The sequence below is a fragment of the Triticum urartu genome, chromosome 7, assembly GCF_003073215.2.
Source record: "Triticum urartu cultivar G1812 chromosome 7, Tu2.1, whole genome shotgun sequence".
Taxonomy (NCBI): Eukaryota; Viridiplantae; Streptophyta; class Magnoliopsida; order Poales; family Poaceae; genus Triticum; species Triticum urartu.
In genome coordinates, this window is record NC_053028.1 from 191091051 (window position 1) to 191111505 (window position 20455).

Genomic DNA, 20455 nt, shown 5'->3' on the forward strand with positions numbered 1-20455 from the left:
AAGGCCCATTTGTTTCGGTTAGGGAATCGGGACTAAAGGGTCGTTACTAAAGCCCTAAACATTTAGTCCCGGTTCTTACACCAACCGGGACAGATGGGCCTCCACGTGGCCGCTGCGTCTTGCCCTGACAGGGGGGTCTTTTGTCCCGATTGGTAGCACCAATCGGGACCAATAAGCTACCACGTGTCAGCATTTCAGGGGCTAGGGTTTTTGTTTTTTTCTGAAAGGGGGGGTTGGGGGGTTTTGTATGGTTAATTTTGGGGGGTTTCATATATTTTGTTAGGTAGCTAATTAATTAATAGAGAGAAGTGTCCTCTCTTATCTCCGTGCTTGGTCGACGCTAGCTAGTAAGCAAATGAAGGAAACCATTAAGTACAGAAGTTCATCATGAACATATTCATACAGAGAGAAGTGATATCGACCTCTCCTTCTTCGAGATATTGGTCGAACAACAAGTTTTCGTGTATCTATCCGGCGCTACTGGCTACATATATATACAATATTAAGATCTCTTACAATATAATCCCCTAATTATATATGAACTCAGCTTCCAGATGGTATTCTCCGGCTTTATTGATGACGTGGTCAAGAAAGAATCCCACCAATTCCTCTTGAATTGCTTTGATGCGTTCTTGTGGTAGGAGTTCATCCTGCATCTACCACATCTAGTTTGAAAAAGGGGGGTCAATACATACATATGAATGAAACTTAACACAAATTATGGTAATAAAATAGAACTGTGAATATTATTGATTACGCACATCAAATTGTCTTTTAGAGTAGCCCCCGGGTTTTTTTGCAAGTTGCGTTGTAGATGAACTCGCAAACGTAGTATCCACAGTAATCATTCTCTTCTTCCTGCCACAAGCACTTTACGAGAAATAGAGGTCAATCAAACTGATAATGAAGCATTATAAATGGCATTGATGAAAGTAGCTAGAATCAACGGGATCAAGATACGTGGAACTAGCTAGCTAGTACTACTTACTTCCGGGTATGTCCATCGCAGCTCCCCCGGCAGTCCCAGAGCTTGTGCGGTGAATACTTTCCAAACCCTGTGAGACAAAAAGTTGCCGATATGGTGCGATAATGATCGATTGAACTTACTTCTCGAGAATTTTAGTCATGTCTGCATAGGTCTCGGGAGATTTACGTCTCAGGTCTAAGACGGTTACTAGTCCCTGCTCAAGCTTAATCTCCAGGAGAATATAGTGGAAGCTGCGCACGCATGCATAACTCATCAATTACATTACTATAACCATGAGTAATAAGGGAAACCGAATATGCACAAGACAATAACACTCACTTGAAGTTGTAAGGAAAGAGTATTTTATCTTTGTTTTGATTTTGAAGCAATGATTTGAGCAAGTTAGCCTCGGTATCTTTGGCTTGAAATTTAACCGTAAATTCATCTATGAGATTTGTGTTAATGAGCCCAATATCATAGATTTCTGCTTTTCTGCCTTCCACGATGTTCAATCTGCATAATATAGTGAGGATAATCATATATCACTACTAGGAAAAGGGCTATAGCTAATATGGACATTAATGGCGCACCATGTAAGTGGTGCGCCATTGCTATATAGCAGTGGCGCACCAGATACAGGTACGCGATTAATGTCCTCATTACTAATGGCGCACCTGGTGGGCGGTGCGCCATTACTAGTTTTGAGAAAAAGGTAAAAAAATTGTTAGCAGTGGCGTACCAGGGGATAGTGCGGCATTACTAGTTTTAACTAGTAATGGCGCACTATCCACTGATGCGCCACTACTAACATGTTTTTTTCAAAACTAGTAATGGCGCACCACTCACCAGGTGCACCATTAGTAACCCTGGTTACTAATGGCGCATTCTTAGGTGGTGCTCCATTGGTAACCTGGGAGCAGCTTGATATTTTGGACAACCACCTACTACACTCACTTTCTCCACTTCATTCTCTCCACCTCTACCAAGCTTGTTCTCGGCTGCCTCCTCCTCCTCACCTCATTTGCACCATAGATTCACCCAAATTAAGTGGTTAAATTTCCTTTTTTGATAGGTAAGGAAGGGGAAAGCTTTCTTTATGTTCTAGATATACTTTTTCTCCCTCCAACAACATACACACTTTTTATGGCCTAAATCTACGTATGTTTGTGGTGTTGCATATGTTTGTGGTGTTGCATATGTTTTTGTTTGCAAGTACCGGTATTTGAAATGCGATAGTTGCCAATATTTTGCTGGAATGTTGATTCATTTCCGTTTCGGCGAGAATTTGGCACTATGCATTCTTTTTGGTCCTATTTTTAGGCAAAGTCATGCCAAAAAAATTTTGGTTCCAAAATATCGTTTTGCTCTACCCCGCAGGGGACCATGGTCCGCACGATAACCGAAGGCGTCGTGAATAGGTTTTTGAGCTCCGCAAAGGCCGAGATGCTTCAAAGCAATGAGACCGAGATAAAATGTCCGTGTCGAAGATGCAAGCTGAAGAGCCTTATGGACCCGGATTCCGTACAGGTGCGGGACCACCTGCTCTTGCGTGGTTTCATGGATGGCTATCGGTGGCAAGGTGATTAAGATGACTATGAAGTCGTCCATGGGGGCCGGGCAAGAAATGAGGAAGTGCAGCAAGACAACCGCGGCGAGGGCGGGCGAGAAGACGAAGAATCTCCAGGACATGATCACGAAGTAGATGTAGTACACAGTCATCATGTAGAAGATGCTGGACATGATGATGAGGAAGGTCAAGACGAAGGGCATGATCATGAAGATGAAGATGCCGGAGCAGACGACAATGGACCATTGATGGGTTGGGTGCAGGACCCTCATATTCAAGAGCTGCTTCTCAAGCAGACGGATAACGCAAGAGCTACCGCTCGAGAGAAAGCCAAGCTGGATCAACTGGAGATAGACGCGGTTACTCCATTGTATGAAGGATCCAGGCCCGAGGTTACCCGCCTGAAAGTAACGCTCATGGCTCTGGAGATGAAGGTAAAACACAAAATGACCAACGCATGCTTCGACAAGAACATGTCATTCTGGCACGAACGTCTTCCCAAGGGGAACAAGTGCCCGACCAGTTTCGAGGAGGCGAAGAAAATCGTGTGTCCTCTGGATTTACCGCACGTGAAATACCATGTGTGCATGACCAATTGCATCATTTATCGGGACGAGCACGCGGAGTCTACCATATATCCGGTGTGCGGCGTCACTCAATACAACAAGAGGAAGAAAGCTCCTCGAAAAGTGGTGTGGTATTTTCCGATCACTCCTCGTCTGCAGCGGTATTTCGCGGACCCTAAGCTAGCAAAGCTCCTGCGTTGGCACACGGATAGGGAGGAGAAGAAGTGAGAAGATGACAGAAATGATCCGGAGATAAATAAAAAAGACAAGATGCTGAGTCACCCTAAGGATGCGAGCCAGTGGCAAGCGTTGAACTTCGAACACCCAGAATTTGGGGACGATCCAAGGAACATCGTGCTGGGCGCGAGCTCCGATGGAGTCAATCCGTTTGGCAGCCAGAGAAGCACCATAGCACCTGGTCTGTGTTTGTGTGGATGTACAACCTTCCCCCTGGTTATGCATGAAGAGGAAGTACATTCACATGAGTATGCTAATTGAAGGGCCGAAACAACCAGGGAACGACATCAATCTGTATCTGGGGCTGCTGAAAGAGGAGCTAGACATGCTGTGGAAAATTCCAGCCAATACGTGGGACGCCGCAGAGAAAGAATATTTCCCTATGAGAGCCGCACTGCTCAGGACGGTGCACGACTATCTCGGTTACGGATATGTCGCGGGGCAGGTGGTCCACGGATTTTCTGGATGCGTCGGGTGCATGGATGACACAATGTATCGCCAGCTAGATAGAGATCCCGGGTCTTCGAAAACCGTGTTCATGGGACATCGAAGGTGGCTTTGCGACGATGACTCATGGAGAAAATGCAAGGATCTGTTCGATGGTGAAAACGAACCCCGAAGACGCCTGCGTACGAGGAGTGGCGAAGAAATAGACGAGCTATTAAAAAATTGGAAAGATTGCCCACTGCCGGGAAAGAAGCAAAAGGCGCCAGAGCCGGGAAAGAAGCGAAAGACGCCAGAGCCGCTGCTGAAGTTATGGAAAATGAGGTCTATTTTCTGGGACTTGCCGTACTGGAAGATCCTCCGTGTGCCTCACAGCCTTGATGTCATGCATATCACGAAAAACGTGTGCGAGAGTCTGCTTAGTACCCTGCTCAACATGCCAAAGAGGACCAAAGATGGGCCGAAAGCAAGGGCAGACTTGAAATCAATGGGAATCAGGGAGGAGCTTCACGCTAATGATGATGATAATGATGATGAGGTGAAGGACACAGAAAGTCGTCGCAAAGGCAAAAGGGCCAAAAAGATCGGAAATGACTACCCTCCCGCGTGCTTCACTCTAAGTCAGGAGGAGATCGAGCAGTTTTTCACCTACCTCGTAGGAGTAAAACTTCCTTACGGTTACGTGGGGAAGATAAGCAGATACCTAGACTCAGCAAAACAGAAGTTCAGCGGGATGAAGTCTCACGACTGTCACGTGCTGATGACGCAGATACTTCCAGTTGCAATCCGTGGGATCATGGACGCACATGTCCATGAAACACTATTTGGCCTATGCAACTTTTTTGACGTCGTCTCTCGGAAGTCGGTTGGCGTGAGGCAACTCAGAAGGCTACAGGAAGAGATCGGGTGATACTATGCGAGCTTGAGATGTACTTCCCGCCCGCATTCTTCGATGTTATGGTGCATCTGCTGGTCCATATCGTGGAGGATATCATCCAACTCGGGCCAACATTCCTGTACAGTATGATGCCGTTCGAAAGGATGAATGGTATCATCAAAGGATACGTTCGCAACATGTCACGTCTAGAGGGAAGCATAGCCAGGGGCTTTCTGACCGAAGAGTGCATCTCCTACTGCACGAATTATCTAGGCATCGAGAACCGTTGGTCTGCCCGTCAACAGGCACCTCCGCAGGCTTGCTGGATGGGGTCACCGCGAGGGTCGCCGTGAAATGCATGTCGATTTCGAGGGTTGACTCGCCGACTTTGAAAGAGCAAACGTAGTCGCACTACAACACATACACGTGGTCGATCCTTGGGTGGTAGAGCACAAAACCTTTATTGAGAAGACGTACAATGACCGAGGCCAACAGAGGACGGATGGAGATATAATCAAAGAGCACAACTCATGTTTCACGTGTTGGTTCAAGGAGAAGCTTCTGTCGTACCCTTCACATGAGGATTCTTCCATGGAAGAAAAACTCATATTCGCCATGTCACAGGGTGCCGAGCACAACCTAATGACATATGAGGCGTACGATATCAACGGCTACACATTCTAAACCGAGGACAAGGACATGAGGAGTGATGGTTATCAGAACTCCGGGGTAATGATGGAATCCTACACCGGTAACGACAAGGACAGATACTACAGAAGGATTGAGGAGATCTGGGAGCTGAGCTACGCTGGAGAGAATGTCCCGATGTTCCGTGTCAGATGGGCCAAGAGCGTCCAAAAAGAAGACCGGTATTTCACCACCATGGTTATACCCAAAGCCAAATCCAAGACCGCGGGCGCAAACGTCACCGCGAAAAATGAGCCATGGGTACTGGCTTCCCAAGTGGAACAATGCATCTTCATTACCGACCCGTCAAAGCCTAGTCGTGTTGTCGTGAGGAGAGGCAAAAGGAAGATCATCAGAATGGATGGAGTCACCAATGAGCAAGACTTCGACAAGTACGGCGACCCGAAGATGGAACATGACGACGACGATGAAGTACCATACACCACAAGAAGAAGCAGGACCACCCTACCTAAAGGACGTCCGTTCAAGAGAAGAACTACATTTGCGAAAAAGAAGGGCAAGAAGATTGTGAAAAGATAGCTAGCTAAGATCGATTGTATTTAAATTGTAGTCTTCATTTCTCGATTGTATTTCGACATATGGAAATGACATTTCTTCTGTTCTAGTCCTCATGAATATTTTTTGAACTCATGAATATTTTTAAATTTCATGGCCACTTTTTGAATTCATGAATATTTTTTCAAATTTGATGATATTTTTTCATAGTCATAAATGTTTTACCAATTCACAAATGAATGCAACCAAAAATCCAAAAAAAGTTACTAATGGCGCACCAGGAGAAGGTGCGCCATTGCTATCAAGGTACTTATGGCGCACCCTTAGGTGGTGCGCCATTGGTATACCAATTTTTATTTAGGTTTATTCTGGTATTGAATTTCTAACTCACAAAAAGTATTGAATTTGTTAATGTTTTTTGAACTCATGAATATTTTTAAATTTCATGGGCACTTTTTGAATTCATGAATATATTTTTATATTTGATGATATTTTTTCATATTCATAAATGTTTTACCAATTCACAAATGAATGCAACCAAAAATCCAAAAAAAAGTTACTAATGGCGCACCAGGAGAAGGTGCGCCATTGCTATCAAGGTACTTATGGCGCACCCTTAGGTGGTGCGCCATTGGTATACCAATTTTTATTTAGGTTTATTCTAGTATTGAATTTCTAACTCACAAAAAGTATTGAATTTGTTAATATTTTTTGAACTCATGAATATTTTTAAATTTCATGGGCACTTTTTGAATTCATGAATATTTTTTCATATTCATAAATGTTTTCTAAAAAATTATTAGATGCAACTAAAAATCCAAAAAAAATATTTTCAAATAACAAATTTGATGATATTTTTTCATATCCATAAATACTTTCAAATAACAAATGTGATGATATTTTTTCACATTCATAAATGTTTTCAAATTTGATCGTCATTTTCTAAAAAATTATTAGATGCAACTAAAAATCCAAAAAAATGTTAGTAATGGCGCACCAGTGGAAGGTGCGCCATTGCTATCACTGTGTTTATGGCGCACCCCTAGAAGGTGCGCCATTGCTAACCTTCCCCCCTCTGTATGTAGGTGTGTGATGTCCATCTCGCTAACCCTCCCTCGCCATATCCCTCTCGCCCCCCGCGCCCGCTCCACCGCCGACGATGACCCCCGCACCCGACGACCCCCGCACCCGACGACCCCCGCGCCCGCTCCATCGCCGCCGTCCGCCCGCGCCCGCTCCCCTCGCCCTCCCCGGCCCAGCAGCGAGCAGAGCCCAGAAAGCCTCACCGCCGTCGCCCCCTGCCCTCCCCATGAAACCTAGCCGCCCCTGCCCTTGAGCGCGAGTCGCAGCCAATCCAGCCACCGGCGGGGCGGTGCGCATCCTCGGCACCATCGGCCGCGAGCTGCTCAAGCCCTCCACCTCCGCCGCACTGCACCATGAACCGCGAACTGCTCAAGCCCTCTCCGAGACATCGACACCAGCTAGCCCGCTCCCCTCCCTCGGCCGTCGCCATCGGCCGCCCTCGGGCCCTCTCCGAGATGCCGACGCCAGCTAGCCCGCGGTCCACTCCATCGCTGCCAACCTGCCCTAGCAAGTTAGCAAGGTACAATTGATCTTCCCTTCCTGCAATTCTGCTAAGCAGCAAATCTGGGAAGATAAAGATTGGTGTCAATTTGTGTTCATGTCAACCATATAATTGAACTTGATGCTTCCTGCTTATATGAATTAGTAAGTACATGAACTGTTAACTTGTTTTACAGATATTGTATTTGAGGAATAACTTGATGGTCTCCACATTTCCTTTTTTTGTGACCAAGTAATGGCCCGAACTCTCTTCATTAAGAGTAGTTTTGTAAGTTTTGTAATGGGCACGAATTCTGTCTGTGACTGATTATCAATTTACCATGCTCTGCATCTAGCACCATCTTTGCTGCTACTGTTGAGCTTATGCCAAGTGTTGTAATTTAAACTGGAATGCTTAGAAGAACACAAAATACTTTTTAAAGCAGTGATTATTGGATTATTTCGATATCTTAGACAACATAATTGCTCCTATTAGTGTGTTAATAATAGAAAGGTGCACCTAGTTTTGGGAAATCATATATGCACTGAATCTCTGAATATATTAAATGTTGATTGACCTGGAGAGTTATTTGTGCCCCCTGAATAGAGTTTGTACTTTGTAGTAGATTAAGCATTGTTGTTTCAATGCAGCTGATGCTATGTTTGATTTCTATTCTGCCTAACTTAATTCTGTTTTTTTGTTTCATAGGTGCAGGTATCTCAAGCACTGCCTCCGTACCACAGACAGCAGCAGCTCGTGTTGTTTCAAAGCTGTTATAGATATCATTGACAAGAGGTAAACTCAAGATGCCACTACATTTGGCTGGGTACTGACAGTTGTACTCCATTGAAGTACTGTTACTATTAAATGTGCAAACTGAATTTGGTGTAGCAGCATACTGAATTTGGAGTATGAAGTAGCTGTATGGATTACTGTTAATTTTGCATATTGAATTTGGAGTAAAATGGAGTAGCTCTGTTACTGAATTTGGTTGGTAAAGATGCAGTAGCAGTGGGAGTTTTTATTGAATTTGCTTAATTTGCTTGGAGTACATTTAACTTGGAGTACATTTGCTTAATTTGCTTGGAGTACATTTGCTTAATTTGCTTAATGCTACGGTGAAAGTCTAGCAATACCACTGTACCAAGTTAGTAAATATCACTTGAATCAAATTACTCCAGTACGCTGCACTACACTATACTCCTGAATCAAATTACTCCATCAGTATTTGTTTAAATTATTTACTCCAGTGCAAATAATTATTTTCCTCCTAGAACACTAATTGTAGAAATCACTATTAGTATTTACTCTTCACGCAACCACATCAGTAATTGTTCTCCCGACGCATGAAAGCTTACTACCAATAGTACACAATACAAAACACTAGTATTTGTGGCAGCTGACTTGTGTGAGGAAAGTGTCTTCACAAGGAAAATGTGGCAGCTGACTTGTGTGAGAACTGAGACCAACAGATTGTGTTTATGTCACTTTGTACATGCTATGAAAACTGTATTCACTGTTGCTGCTATACTACTTGTGATGCTGCTGCTGTGCTACTTGGGAATTTTGTCAACTTGTGATGCTCTTGTGATCTTCTGAAATTACCAATTTCTCCTGAAATGTTGATTAATTTTCGTTTCGGTTGAGAATGGGGCACTCCTAGGTCGAGAAAATTAGCAAAGGTCATGCCCAATTTTCTTGACCTAGAAGGTGCCCGATTCTCAATCGAAACAAAAATTAATCAGCATGTATCTTGATATCAACCAACTTTCTAGACACATCCCTCGACAACTAGGTTATCTTGGGAACTTAGAGGAGTTGTGGCTTTGGAGACACTCAGACACCCTTGCTTGCCATGTGTGTGAGAGAGATAGTGAGAGGAGACAAGAAGAAGGGGGTTAGGAAGATGCTGCCTGCTCATCAAAGCTAACCATCTCCCCCTTTTCACCCATTTTCCTTTGTCCCAGGAGATGGAGGAAGAACCTCACCGCTATAAGGACACCGCAGAAGACACCGATCCCGACTACACAACCCCTAGTGGAGTCGGGGATGACACCATTGATGGTGCCGCCGAGGATGCCACCACTAATGATGGCAGCGCACACACAGATGGCAGCCAACTGAAGAGGCAATGGAGGAATTTACTGAAGTGTCCTCTAGTGGGCAGCCAACGGCGCCCAAAGAATTAGTCAGGGGGTACGCCGGACAGCTCGGGTGCATTCTCCGGAGCACCATCTCGATTAACACCGAGAACCTAAGGCATCGCGACCGAGGGAATTTGCGCAACCTCCTCTTCACAAAGCTGCACGAACGATACAAGTTCCCCGGTGACTTCGCAAACACACGCCTCTCAGGGAATAAAGTGAACAGTGCCGCCCTCACGAAGATGAGCACGGCCCTGGCTACTTGGAGAGCCGCAGTGAAGAGAAGGATTGAAAAAGGTGATAGTTATGAGAAGATCAAGGAGACAAATCCTTCGATCAGCGAAGCTGACTACCTGGAGTTCAAGATCAAGTGCGAGAGCAACGCAACCACGGAATCAAGTCAGTGGGGGAAAGATATGCGGGACTTGAACTTAGGGGTCCACAAACTCGGTCCCGGCGGTTACAAAGTGGCGGAACTTATATGGGACAAGGAGGACGCGGAGCGTGCCGAGCAAGGCCTACCGCCCCTCTTCGATAAATACCGTGACAAGCAGACCAGGAACTATGTCAGGGCCCGGTACAAGATTGAGCCGGTAACAAAGGAGCTTACCACGGATCCGAAGAACAAGGCGCTTGAGCTTGTTCTGGTAAGGAATACACCCCCGCGTAATTAGCTCCATATGGTTGCATTCTAATTAATGAAGCCAAATTTCTAAATGATTCACGTTCATTCCGCAGGAAACTGAAAGCAGTAGCGCGGGGTCGTCTCAAAGCTCCCCTTGGGACACCACTTTAAATAGGGCGTTGAATGTAATGAAACACAAGGATAAGCTCAGTAAGCCGACGTCAGCTGGTCGTGTGGCCGGAAAAGGCTTGTCCACAAAATGGTCGGAATACTATACCGCTGGGCGAAAGGAGAGAAAGACCAGCTCCGAAAGCCAGGAGCGCGAGGTTCAAGAACTCAAGGCACAAGTGGCGTGGATTCTGGAGATAGTCGAAGAGCAAGTGCGAGACCAACTGGGAGCGACGATCACCGCCATTATGCCTACCTTGCTTGAGGGGCTGTAGGCATGGATTGCGGGCGGCCAACAGGGGCCGCCCCCGATTCCCAGCTTCACGGGCAGCAACTCGCACAACGCGCCGGCGGCGCCATTGGTGTCTCCAGCGGAGGCGGCATTGGTGTCTCCGGCGTCGGCGCCGTCATTGGAGCTTAATGCACCCGGGTGTGGGAAGAATACGCTGGTCGGCACCCCGACAGCAAGCGGCCCCTCCGTCACTTGCACGCTCGCCGTTGGCGGTGCCTCGACATTAGCCGAGCTCGACGCCATCATGGTAACTAAGCCTCTCGGCCGATAACTTCATCTCCTTGCCTTTGACTGGGCATCCCTGACGCCCTACATGTTTTCGCAGGGCGCCGCCGACGTTCCATGAACTCTCCTGCACTTCATGGACAGCGAGTTGATCGATGTCGCCAAGGCCAGAATCGTTCAACCGGGCAACCGCCTGTTCCACGGTAATCCGATGCCACCCAACATGTATAGGGTTCAACTGGTTCGGGTGCTGCGGGGCTGCGATGACTTGTTACCTCCGTATCGACCCCCTGGGGCCGACAAAGATGATGTGATGACCCTCAGCGCCTGCATAAGCTGGTCCATGCTTTGGCCGAAGAGCCAGATTCGTTTGAGGGCGGGGGACACCACCCCATAGACAACACCGCCAGTCGTGTCTGCGCCAAGCCATGGCAAGACCGCCGCAACGCTACCGCCGTCAGCTGATCCGGACATGCATATGGCACAGGATCCGGACGACGACGATGGTACATTTACCAGGGTCGATGAGTACTTCAATGAAGATGGGTACGGTGACGAATTCTTGGGGCCTCCTTCTCAAGAACCCAACCCCGCAAAAGACAATTGCGATCTAGCTGGTACCGCGGAGAAACCCAATTGCAACAGGCGTCGTCTGGCATTCAGTTCTCAGGAGACGCCTCTAGCTGCCGCCTTCACCGAGCCTCAAATAGCTGAGGTGTGAAATATTATCATCCCCAACACACTCAAGAAGGTGGTCTCTGAGCATGAACTCGATCCCATTACAGCAGAAGAAGAAGGGACGAAAAAGAAAGAATAACAAGGGTGCGAGCCAGCCGGTACCGAGTACGATCAGTGCTCAGGACGGGCCACTTTCACCTAAGGATATCTCGAGGAGGGTGCATGTGGTGGGTAGGCCGATGCTACCGACTAATCTGCTCAATGCTGCAACCGGTGCTATGCGGAGTCTGCATGACAGTGTTCTTTCTTTGGAGAAGCGGCGTCTCTCCGAGAATGATGTGGCATACCCGGTTTTCGTGGCCAAGGTGCCAGAGGGCAAGGGCTTTGTTGATAGCGCCATCGGGGGTATGATCGTCCTGCCGTTTGATGACATCTTCGCTATGTTTAACCTTCATCCGCTGCACTACACCTTCATTTGGCAATTTTCGCTAAGTATGGAGATGCGGATCATTAGAGACAAGACCCCGGACATCGTGATAGTCGACCCATTCTACATGCGTGCCAAGATCTTGGGCAGTGCTAGGGACCGGCAAGTCGCGAGTTCATACCTCGAAGGCTTCATTCTGGCGAACCCAGATAAGGATAACTTCCTCGTGCCTTACTTTCCCGAGTAAGTCATCCCCTCACCGCCCCGTAACATATGATTTCTTAGATTTCGATCGTTCTTTTTTTCTAACATTCCGTGTTTTGTGCAGTGATACACGTTGCACACTCATCCTCTTAAGCCCGAACTATTCCATGGCCACGTATTTTGACTCGGACCGTCATTCGAATAAAGACTACACAAATATCAAGAAAGTTCTTGATGATGTTCTCCCCGGCTATGCCAAATCTGGAGGCACCTTCAGGAGGCCAATTTTTAGGTACGACAAGCACGTGTTCACCCACGTAACGACGTTCCCCTGCGTCAAGCAGCCGCCTGGCGGTCAGAAGGATGCCCACTACACCCTCCATCACATGCGGGCGATCGTACGGGACCATTATCACCTTCTGCTACCAAATAGTCTCAAAGATTGGGCCGCACGCTTGTCGGCAATCCAGGACACGGACCTCAGACAAGAATTCTTTAGCATCCAGTCGGAGTTTGCGGAAATCATCCATCAAGATGTCCTTCGTACCTCGGGGAAGTTCTACCTCAAATATCAACCGTCCAACAGTGAAATAGAAACAACGCTACAAATGCAGGCTGACAACGATCGCCATTTCATGACCATCACAAAAGACGACGGCTTCATCCACGCTTCGGTCCCTGAGTCGGGTCGAAAGTAGTGATGCTATGTAGTTCTGAAATATCGGTTAGCTCATGTTGTAATTAAACTTTAACGAACTTGTATGTCTCTTTGGTTTGGACAGTTGTTCAACTTATATGTAATCGATGCTGTTTATTAGTAGGACCATGAATCGTGCTATTAATGTGTTGCTTTTCTCTTCCGATCCTTTTGTTGCATACTTATATATTGCTCATGTATTGTCTGTGAATTGCTACTAATGTTTTGTTTGTCTAGTGCATAGAGATGCCGTCGTATGTCGTGTACAAGGGTAAGGTTCCCGGAGTCTACGACGACTGGGAGGAGGGTCGGAGACAGGTTCACCGTTTCAGCGGTAACAGTTACAAAGGGTACACCACTAGGGCAGAGGCGGAAGCTAGATACGCGCGCTATCTAGCGGGAGAGAGGAGGGAGCGGAGGAGGAACCGGATGAAGACCAGTTTCATCGCGATGATGCTCATCGTGGCCGCAGCTCTCTTCTATGTGATGGTAGTTTAGATGATCGATATCGACTTTGTAATGTGACGACAAACTCGCTACTCGCGGTCTCGAGACTTGTAATGTTCTAACTTTTTCGGTATTTTGAATTCAGAGACTAATATGATGAATTGTATTCGGAGATTAATCTTCTACTGTATTCGATAAATCTGCTGTTTATATGTTGTGTTGTTTATATTCTGTGATGTAATGTATTTTGTAACCTGTGCAAATATCAGAAAAGCAAAAAAATCCTAATATTCATAGTAATGGCGCACCTTGTTCAGCATTAGTGGCGCACCAGGGCTAAATACCAGTGGCGCATTATGGGGCATAGTAATGACGCACTTGGGGCATACGCGAAGGTAAATATGGCCCCTAGGAGGCATAGTAATGGCGCACTGTTGGACATAGTAATGTCGCACTGTCAGGTGCGCCACTATTATCTGGTATACTAATGGTGCACCAGAGGTGCGCCATTTGTTACTAGTGGCGTGGTAATAGTGACGCACCTATAGTGCGCCATTAATGGCCAAAATAGGTGCGCCACTAACAGGCCTTTTTCTAGTAGTGTATACATGCAATGAAAGTACTTACAGACAGTAGCAAGTGACTGTTAATTTATCGAAGGCCTTTTGATTGAACCACTGGAAGAACTCCTCAAATGGAACAGACAACAGTTCAATTCCAACGAGGTCATGCTCCTCTTTAACTCTCAGCGTCAAAGTATCCTTCCCCCTAGACTCTCTGCAGGTTTTCATGTACCAATCATGGAATCTTCGCCTCATCGTTGTCAGAATAGTTCCATCACTGACGAGAGGCTTCCCGTATTGGTATTTGTGTTCATCCACCTCCATTATATCAAATTTTGCGACGATATCGCCGGGCAGGTAAACTCCAAGATTGGTATAACCGGGCACCATCCTCGAATCATTAGCGACGATATCCCTAGACACCTTGAGCGGGTGGCACGATTGGTTCGCTTGTTCGCCGAGCTGGACAATTTTTTTCCCAACTCGTCGTTCTGCTAACCTTCGATCACTGATAGTACTTTCCGACCGCTCCGCTTCGATAAATGACTTTCTAATAATGCGCTCATAGTTGGTTTTCGGTGGAGACGGTGGTGGTTCCTTTAGGGTATCAAGTGTGCGCTTTGTTTTCACCGGATCTACCTTCTCCTCCGGATGTGGATGTTTCTTTGCTTTCACCGCTTCAAAGAAGTCCCTCACTTCGGCTTCCACGATCTTCTTGTTTACCTCCACGGACCTCTCGTATGGTAACTTCTCTAGAGGCTTTAGAGATGGACCGAATCTTAATTGCCTCCCACCTCTAGCTGTACTGCTAGATGCCGGCCGAGCAGACGGAGCGGCTGCGGCTGTCTTCTTTGCTTGCTTACGAGGCGGAGGAGAACGAGTACGACGCGCCAGAGCAGCCGAAGCGGCGGTGGGTCTCTTACGCCCTTGCTGACGAGGCGGAGAAGGAGGAGGCTGGCTGCTCGGGCGCGCCGGCGCAGGCGGAGAAGAAGGCGGAGTGCCGCCACGCACCGGAGAAGGAGGCAGATTGCCCTGATCACTCGCCGGAGGAGGAGGCGGAGTGCCCTGACTCGTCGTCGGAGGAGGAGGAGGAGGCGGAGTGCCCCGACTCACCGGAGCAGATTTGGATTTGGCATGAGTAGGTTTTGGGCACAGTGTTTTATCAGAAGAAGAGTAGAAAGCATTCTTAGAGCAAAATATTTTCACCACTCTTATAAATTTTTAAAGCTTTCTTAGATTCTTGTTTGAGTAACTTTTTCCTTCTTACCACCATCTCTTTATCATTTGCATTGTTTTTCAATTTATAGGTTGGTATATTGCACGTGCGGAAAGGTCGCAAAGATCCGAGGCGCAGGCGCACTTTAAGTCTGAGATTAAATGTAGCAGAAGGCATAGAGGCGTTCAAAAGTGGTATGCATCCTTTCAACTAGTATAAGGCTTCTAGTAAAAGGCATATGGATTTTAGGGCTCAGGCCAATAGGGTTGTACTCCTTTTGTAAACTAATATGAGAGCATTTAGATTACTACTTTAATGATCTAAACGCTTTTATATTAGTTTACAGAGGGAATATGTTTTATGTTTGTATATCCGAATGTGTGTTTCCCTCCGTTCATTTTTATGTGAGATAGATGTTTTAACAATGAAATTCCACTTTCCAGGTACTTTAACAGTCGAAGTATGAGATACTTGTCACTGCAAGAGAGCGCGCCTAGTTGATTTGATCATTTGATGAATATAGTGGGATAGATAGGCATTTTAACTTTCCCCCCTCTAGGTGCTTAATATATTATTATTATACGAAATAAAGATTGATCATATATCTGCTTTTTTATTGCAGAAGAAGAAAAGCGGCACCACTAGTCAACGAATTGGAGTCCGTGACTTGCCTAGAGTGCAACTGTCTGGATGAACGCTTGTACAGTAGGTAGTTTATGCATGCAGGGAGTAGCAAGGAGACCAGGGTGGGATGCTGCTGTGACACTGGTTGTGGCCTAGATAATTGGTTTCAGGGCTGTTGGTCAGAGTTAAAATTTATGGCAACTTTGTTCTGGGGCTACCATTATAGGCATTCGTTGATGACGGTTTCAGGGTGACGTGCTTGTGTTGCATGAGCTGATTTGCTGACATAAACAAATGCTGAGCGTTTTTCTTGTATTATTAATGGTTGGTTTTACAAGCATTTGTTGTCTTCTCTTAGTTAAAATTATGATTTCTCAGATGTGCTGCCTAGAGCATCTCCAAAAGCAGACCAAAAAAATGAGCGCAATACCAAAAAATTAAACTGTTTTTTTTTTGGCCCAAAATTCCAACAGCAGACTTACGGCATCATTTCATCATCTAGTAACCTAAGGGCAACTCCAACCGTCTAATCCATTTTATCCATTTGGGTCTGTGAAGGCAAAAACCACGGCCCAACACAATGACCTAGTTTGTGAAACTGTTCGTTTTGTGTCTGCCTTGATGCAAATCCGTCTCAAATTTAGGCCATGTTTTCTGTCCACATAGATACGAGACAGACGTCTCACACTTTTGCTTGTTGTCCGGCTTGGACCCGCGCATTGGCCACCCAACCACACCTGCTGGTCCTCTTCAATTTAGGGGCCCAACCACTTCCCTGTCGGTCTTTTTTAATAGCACCCAATGACGTCAGGTCGTTGCTGGTCCGATGAACCAAATGTAGGGTTTCCCCCGCTACTCGAAGAGGGACATGACAAAAGGCCATGGTAGCGCCTTCAAGATGGGACGACACCCGTAGGTGTCGATGCTGCTAGCATCGGCAAGTTGAGCAGGGATTTCACCCTGCCCTTTGACCGAACAACCCTGAATGTCGCCAGGTCAGGAATTGGAGAAAACAATACCGCTGTCCGGAATTTCCACCGCATGAAGGAGAGTGTACCCATCACAAGACATGAAGCTGGCATGGGAGTCGCCGGACGCACCACCACCAACGAATCCTCACCGCAAACATCCAAATGTCACCAACTGCCATGGTCCAAATTTGAGCAGAGGTGGCCCAGATCCGCCGCCACCAGCAGCATCACAACCAACCGAGAGGAGAGAGGCATGGCTGGACTAAGACACTAGGAGGAGGAGCTGGCAAGGTGGCTGAAGCAGCCGTAGGTCGGGGGCAGGGGGGCTCGATTAGGTGGAGCACGGGGAGGGGACGCGCTGCGCCGACTACAGGCCTATGACGGCGGCGAGGGAGTGAGGAGGACAGTCGCCGCCGTCGCGGATCTGCGATGCCAGGGGAGGGACGCGCACCACCACGTGAAGCTGCCGGCCGCCAGACCAGGGGCCGTGCCGCCCCTCACCGCCAACTGCTGGGGCACCCGCAGCATTGGGCCGCGAATTGCAGGGACGCGTGCGTGAAGGAGGGAGACCCCGCCGCCGCAACCACAACACGGGCTTTGCCCGAAGGTGGCTGCCCACGGCAGCGAGGGGAGGAACCGGAGGTGGGGGCACCGGACAGCATAGAGTGGGACACCGCCCATGTCGTCTAGGGTTACGCTATGTGGCAACCAACTGAGTCCCTCTTAAGCATTCAACCACAAATTTGTTCTCTTGAAGCGTTTATTTTGGTAACAAGCTTATGAAGATGATGCATTGGCACGCAAAGGAGCAAAATGATGATGTAGTGGTACCGAGACACCTGGCCGATGCAAGGTAACAACGTCCTATGTTTACAAAAAACTACTTTTGCGACTAGCAATGAAGGTAAGCCAATCAGGATGCAAGGTAAACAAGACCTTCTGTGCAGATTTTTTTTTCCAACTTTAGCAACTGGCACTGAAGGTCTGTGATATGGATGGATATATTTGAAAGCTCACTTGTGCCGGCTAGCCGTGCAATTTTAGCCTTACTGTCGGAATCACGGACGTTGATCCCGATCCACTTACGTATGCACACGCTGTTTATACGCGCGCGAAGCTTTGGGCTGATCGTGGAAGCATATAAACAAGAGAAACCACACGCACAAGACTGAGAATAACCATTTTATATGCCCACATTATATGATATCAGTCGCCATTGAAGAACCCGGCTGCTAAACAAGAACAATGCTGGCGTCCTCGACGTACGTCATGTGCTCCCATACATGGCTATATATAGGCAGGCTTCCGCCAGGTACCATGCAAGCAACCACCACCCGGCTTCCGATCTCCACCACTAGCTACACGTTACGAGATACTAGTAGAAGCAGCAATGGCTTCCGCCGTTCCTTGTCTGCTCTTGTGCTTGCTCGTTCTTGCTCCTCATCTCGGCAGCTCCTACCGCACAGGCTCCATCAATGGTGGGAAGCATGTCATCACCCGTTCGTCCCATGAGTCCAAGAAACCATCGACCTGCTCCTCCAACCCTTCTGGTGAAAATTCTACAGTATCTTCATCATGTGCTTGCAATTAAGTTTGCTCTTTATGCTAAGTTGTTGAAATATATTGCCCATCTCCCTTTCTCTATTAGTTCGGGCTTTTGGATGAGTTAACTGAAGCATGAATTCAATAGTTGCTAACTTATCTACACCTTGTGCAGATGGCAATGGACTGCCAGTGACGCATCGGCTGAGCCCGTGCTCTCCTTCTGCCGCCGGCCTGAGCCAGAGCATGCCCTCGGTCGGCGACGCCTCCAGCCGCGACGCCCTCCGCCTGCGCGGGCTCCTCGACGACTCAGCGGACAGCCCTGGTCTGACGATCCCCTCAACCGGCACCCCCCTGGTGGATTTTCCGGACGCAGCGGAATACCACGTCGTCGTCGGCTTGGGTACTCCGGCGCAGAACATCACCGTGGGATTCGACACGGCCACCGTCGGAGCCACGCTTCTCCGGTGCAAGCCATGCGCCGCCGGGGACCCATGCGACAAGGTCTTCGACCCCTCCCACTCATCATCCCTTTACGACATTCCATGCGGCAGGACATGGGAAGGCTGCCCCTTTACCCGTTGCTCCACCCCCGGCTGCACGTTCCGCGTGACACACAATGGCTCCCTCGTGTTGAACGCGTCCATGGAGAAGGACACCCTCACGGTGGCGCCGTCGGTCCACGTGCGCGGCTTCAGGTTCCTTTGCCTGGAGATGATGAGCGAGGTGCCGACGGACGGCACGTCGGGAGTCCTCGACCTCAGCAGGAACCACTACTCGCTGGCCTCACAGGTCCTTCTGTCCCCAGACACGGTCGCCTTCTCCTACTGCCTGCCGAGGGGCGCCGAGTCCCAGGGCTTCCTCTCCTTCGGTACCATCCGGCCGGAGCTCGCCGAACGCAGTGTGAGCTACGCCACCCTGCACAGCAGAGCCCCTCGCCGGAACCTCTACTTACTGAGGCTCACCGGCGTGAGCATCGACGGGCTGGACCTCCCGATCGCCGCCCAGGCGCTCGCCAGCGACGCGCTGATCGAGGTGCAGACGACCTTCACCTACCTGAAGCCGCGCGTGTACGAGTACCTGCGCGACCTGTTCAGGTATGCTATGAGCAATTACAAGGTGGCGCCGGCGTCGGGCGAGCTCGACACGTGCTACGACTTCACCGACATGGATGCCATCGGTGTGCCGAGCATCACGCTCAGCTTCGAGGGCGGGGCGAGCCTGGAGCTCGGATTGGAGCAGATGATGTACTTCAGCAACCCCCACAACATCTTCTCGGTGGCGTGCCTCGCGTTCGCGCCGGCGCGGGCGTACGGGTCGGGCGTCGCGGTCATCGGGTCGCTGGCGCAGGCGTACACGGAGGTGGTCTACGATCTGCGTGGAGGCAAGGTTGGGTTCGTCGACAACCGCTGCTGATCGATCAAGCCCAGTCAAAGCAGCACGTACTAGCATGCATGCATGCATGCATGCAGTATATTGAAGGTTGGTTCTTCGAAAATACGGCTCTCACAAGTCTAGATGGTTCTTCAAAAATAAGACTCACAAAAGTCGCCGGTGATGCTGTCGAGTGGAGTTATCTCCGCGCTAGCTAGCTGATGGATAAGCAGCAGCTGGATAAGTTTTTGTTCTGTATAAGTTAGTGTTATGCTGCCTCGGCATCTTGCTTGTTTTCAGGTGCTGTATCGACCGATAGACCAACATGCTTGGTATTAATAAAATAAATAAAGGTCGTTGCAAATTGTTGTTCGTTCCAAAAGGAAATTAAGTTCAACACAAACTGTGCCCGCAAAAAAAAAAAAGTTTAACACTAACTGAAAGGACCGTGAAAAAAAGATGCTTGTTTGCTAGACCGCCTTTTTACCAAAAATGATCCAGATCGGTTACAAGAGTTCACTAAACCACCACCGTCGCAAGAGCGAGACCTTGCATATTGAGAAAACACATTTGGCGCCTTTTACAGCAATGTATATGCTTGTTTTTCTTTCCTAAAAAAACATGTTTAGTTTATAATTTTTAGTTTATGTGCTCATCTTGTTTTTTTTAGAAGCAATGTGTTTGTTTATCACTTTTTTTTAGTTTGAATGTGTTCGTTTTTCTTTTGTTTTTTGAGAACGATGTGTTTGTTTATCTAACAGGTAAATGTTGTTCTTCCTCGAAAAAAAAGAGGTAACTGTTGTTTTGAAAGAAGGAAAAACTGTCGCTCTAAT

The 20455-nt window shown here is 47.8% G+C and overlaps 1 protein-coding gene and 1 long non-coding RNA gene across 2 annotated transcripts; both read left to right on the forward strand.

Annotated features, from left to right (window-relative positions):
• The first annotated feature begins 7418 nt into the window (after positions 1-7418).
• On the forward strand, positions 7419-8362 carry LOC125523844. Its single transcript, XR_007290453.1, has 2 exons — positions 7419-7464; positions 8134-8362. It is a non-coding gene; the product is annotated as an uncharacterized LOC125523844 (long non-coding RNA).
• A 9734-nt stretch (positions 8363-18096) lies between these two features.
• Positions 18097-19664, forward strand: LOC125520849 (aspartyl protease family protein At5g10770-like). The gene is made up of 2 exons (XM_048685883.1): positions 18097-18206; positions 18422-19664. Exons 1-2 carry the CDS (start codon positions 18097-18099, stop codon positions 19662-19664), a joined length of 1353 nt encoding a protein of 450 aa, XP_048541840.1.
• Positions 19665-20455: the final 791 nt, after the last annotated feature.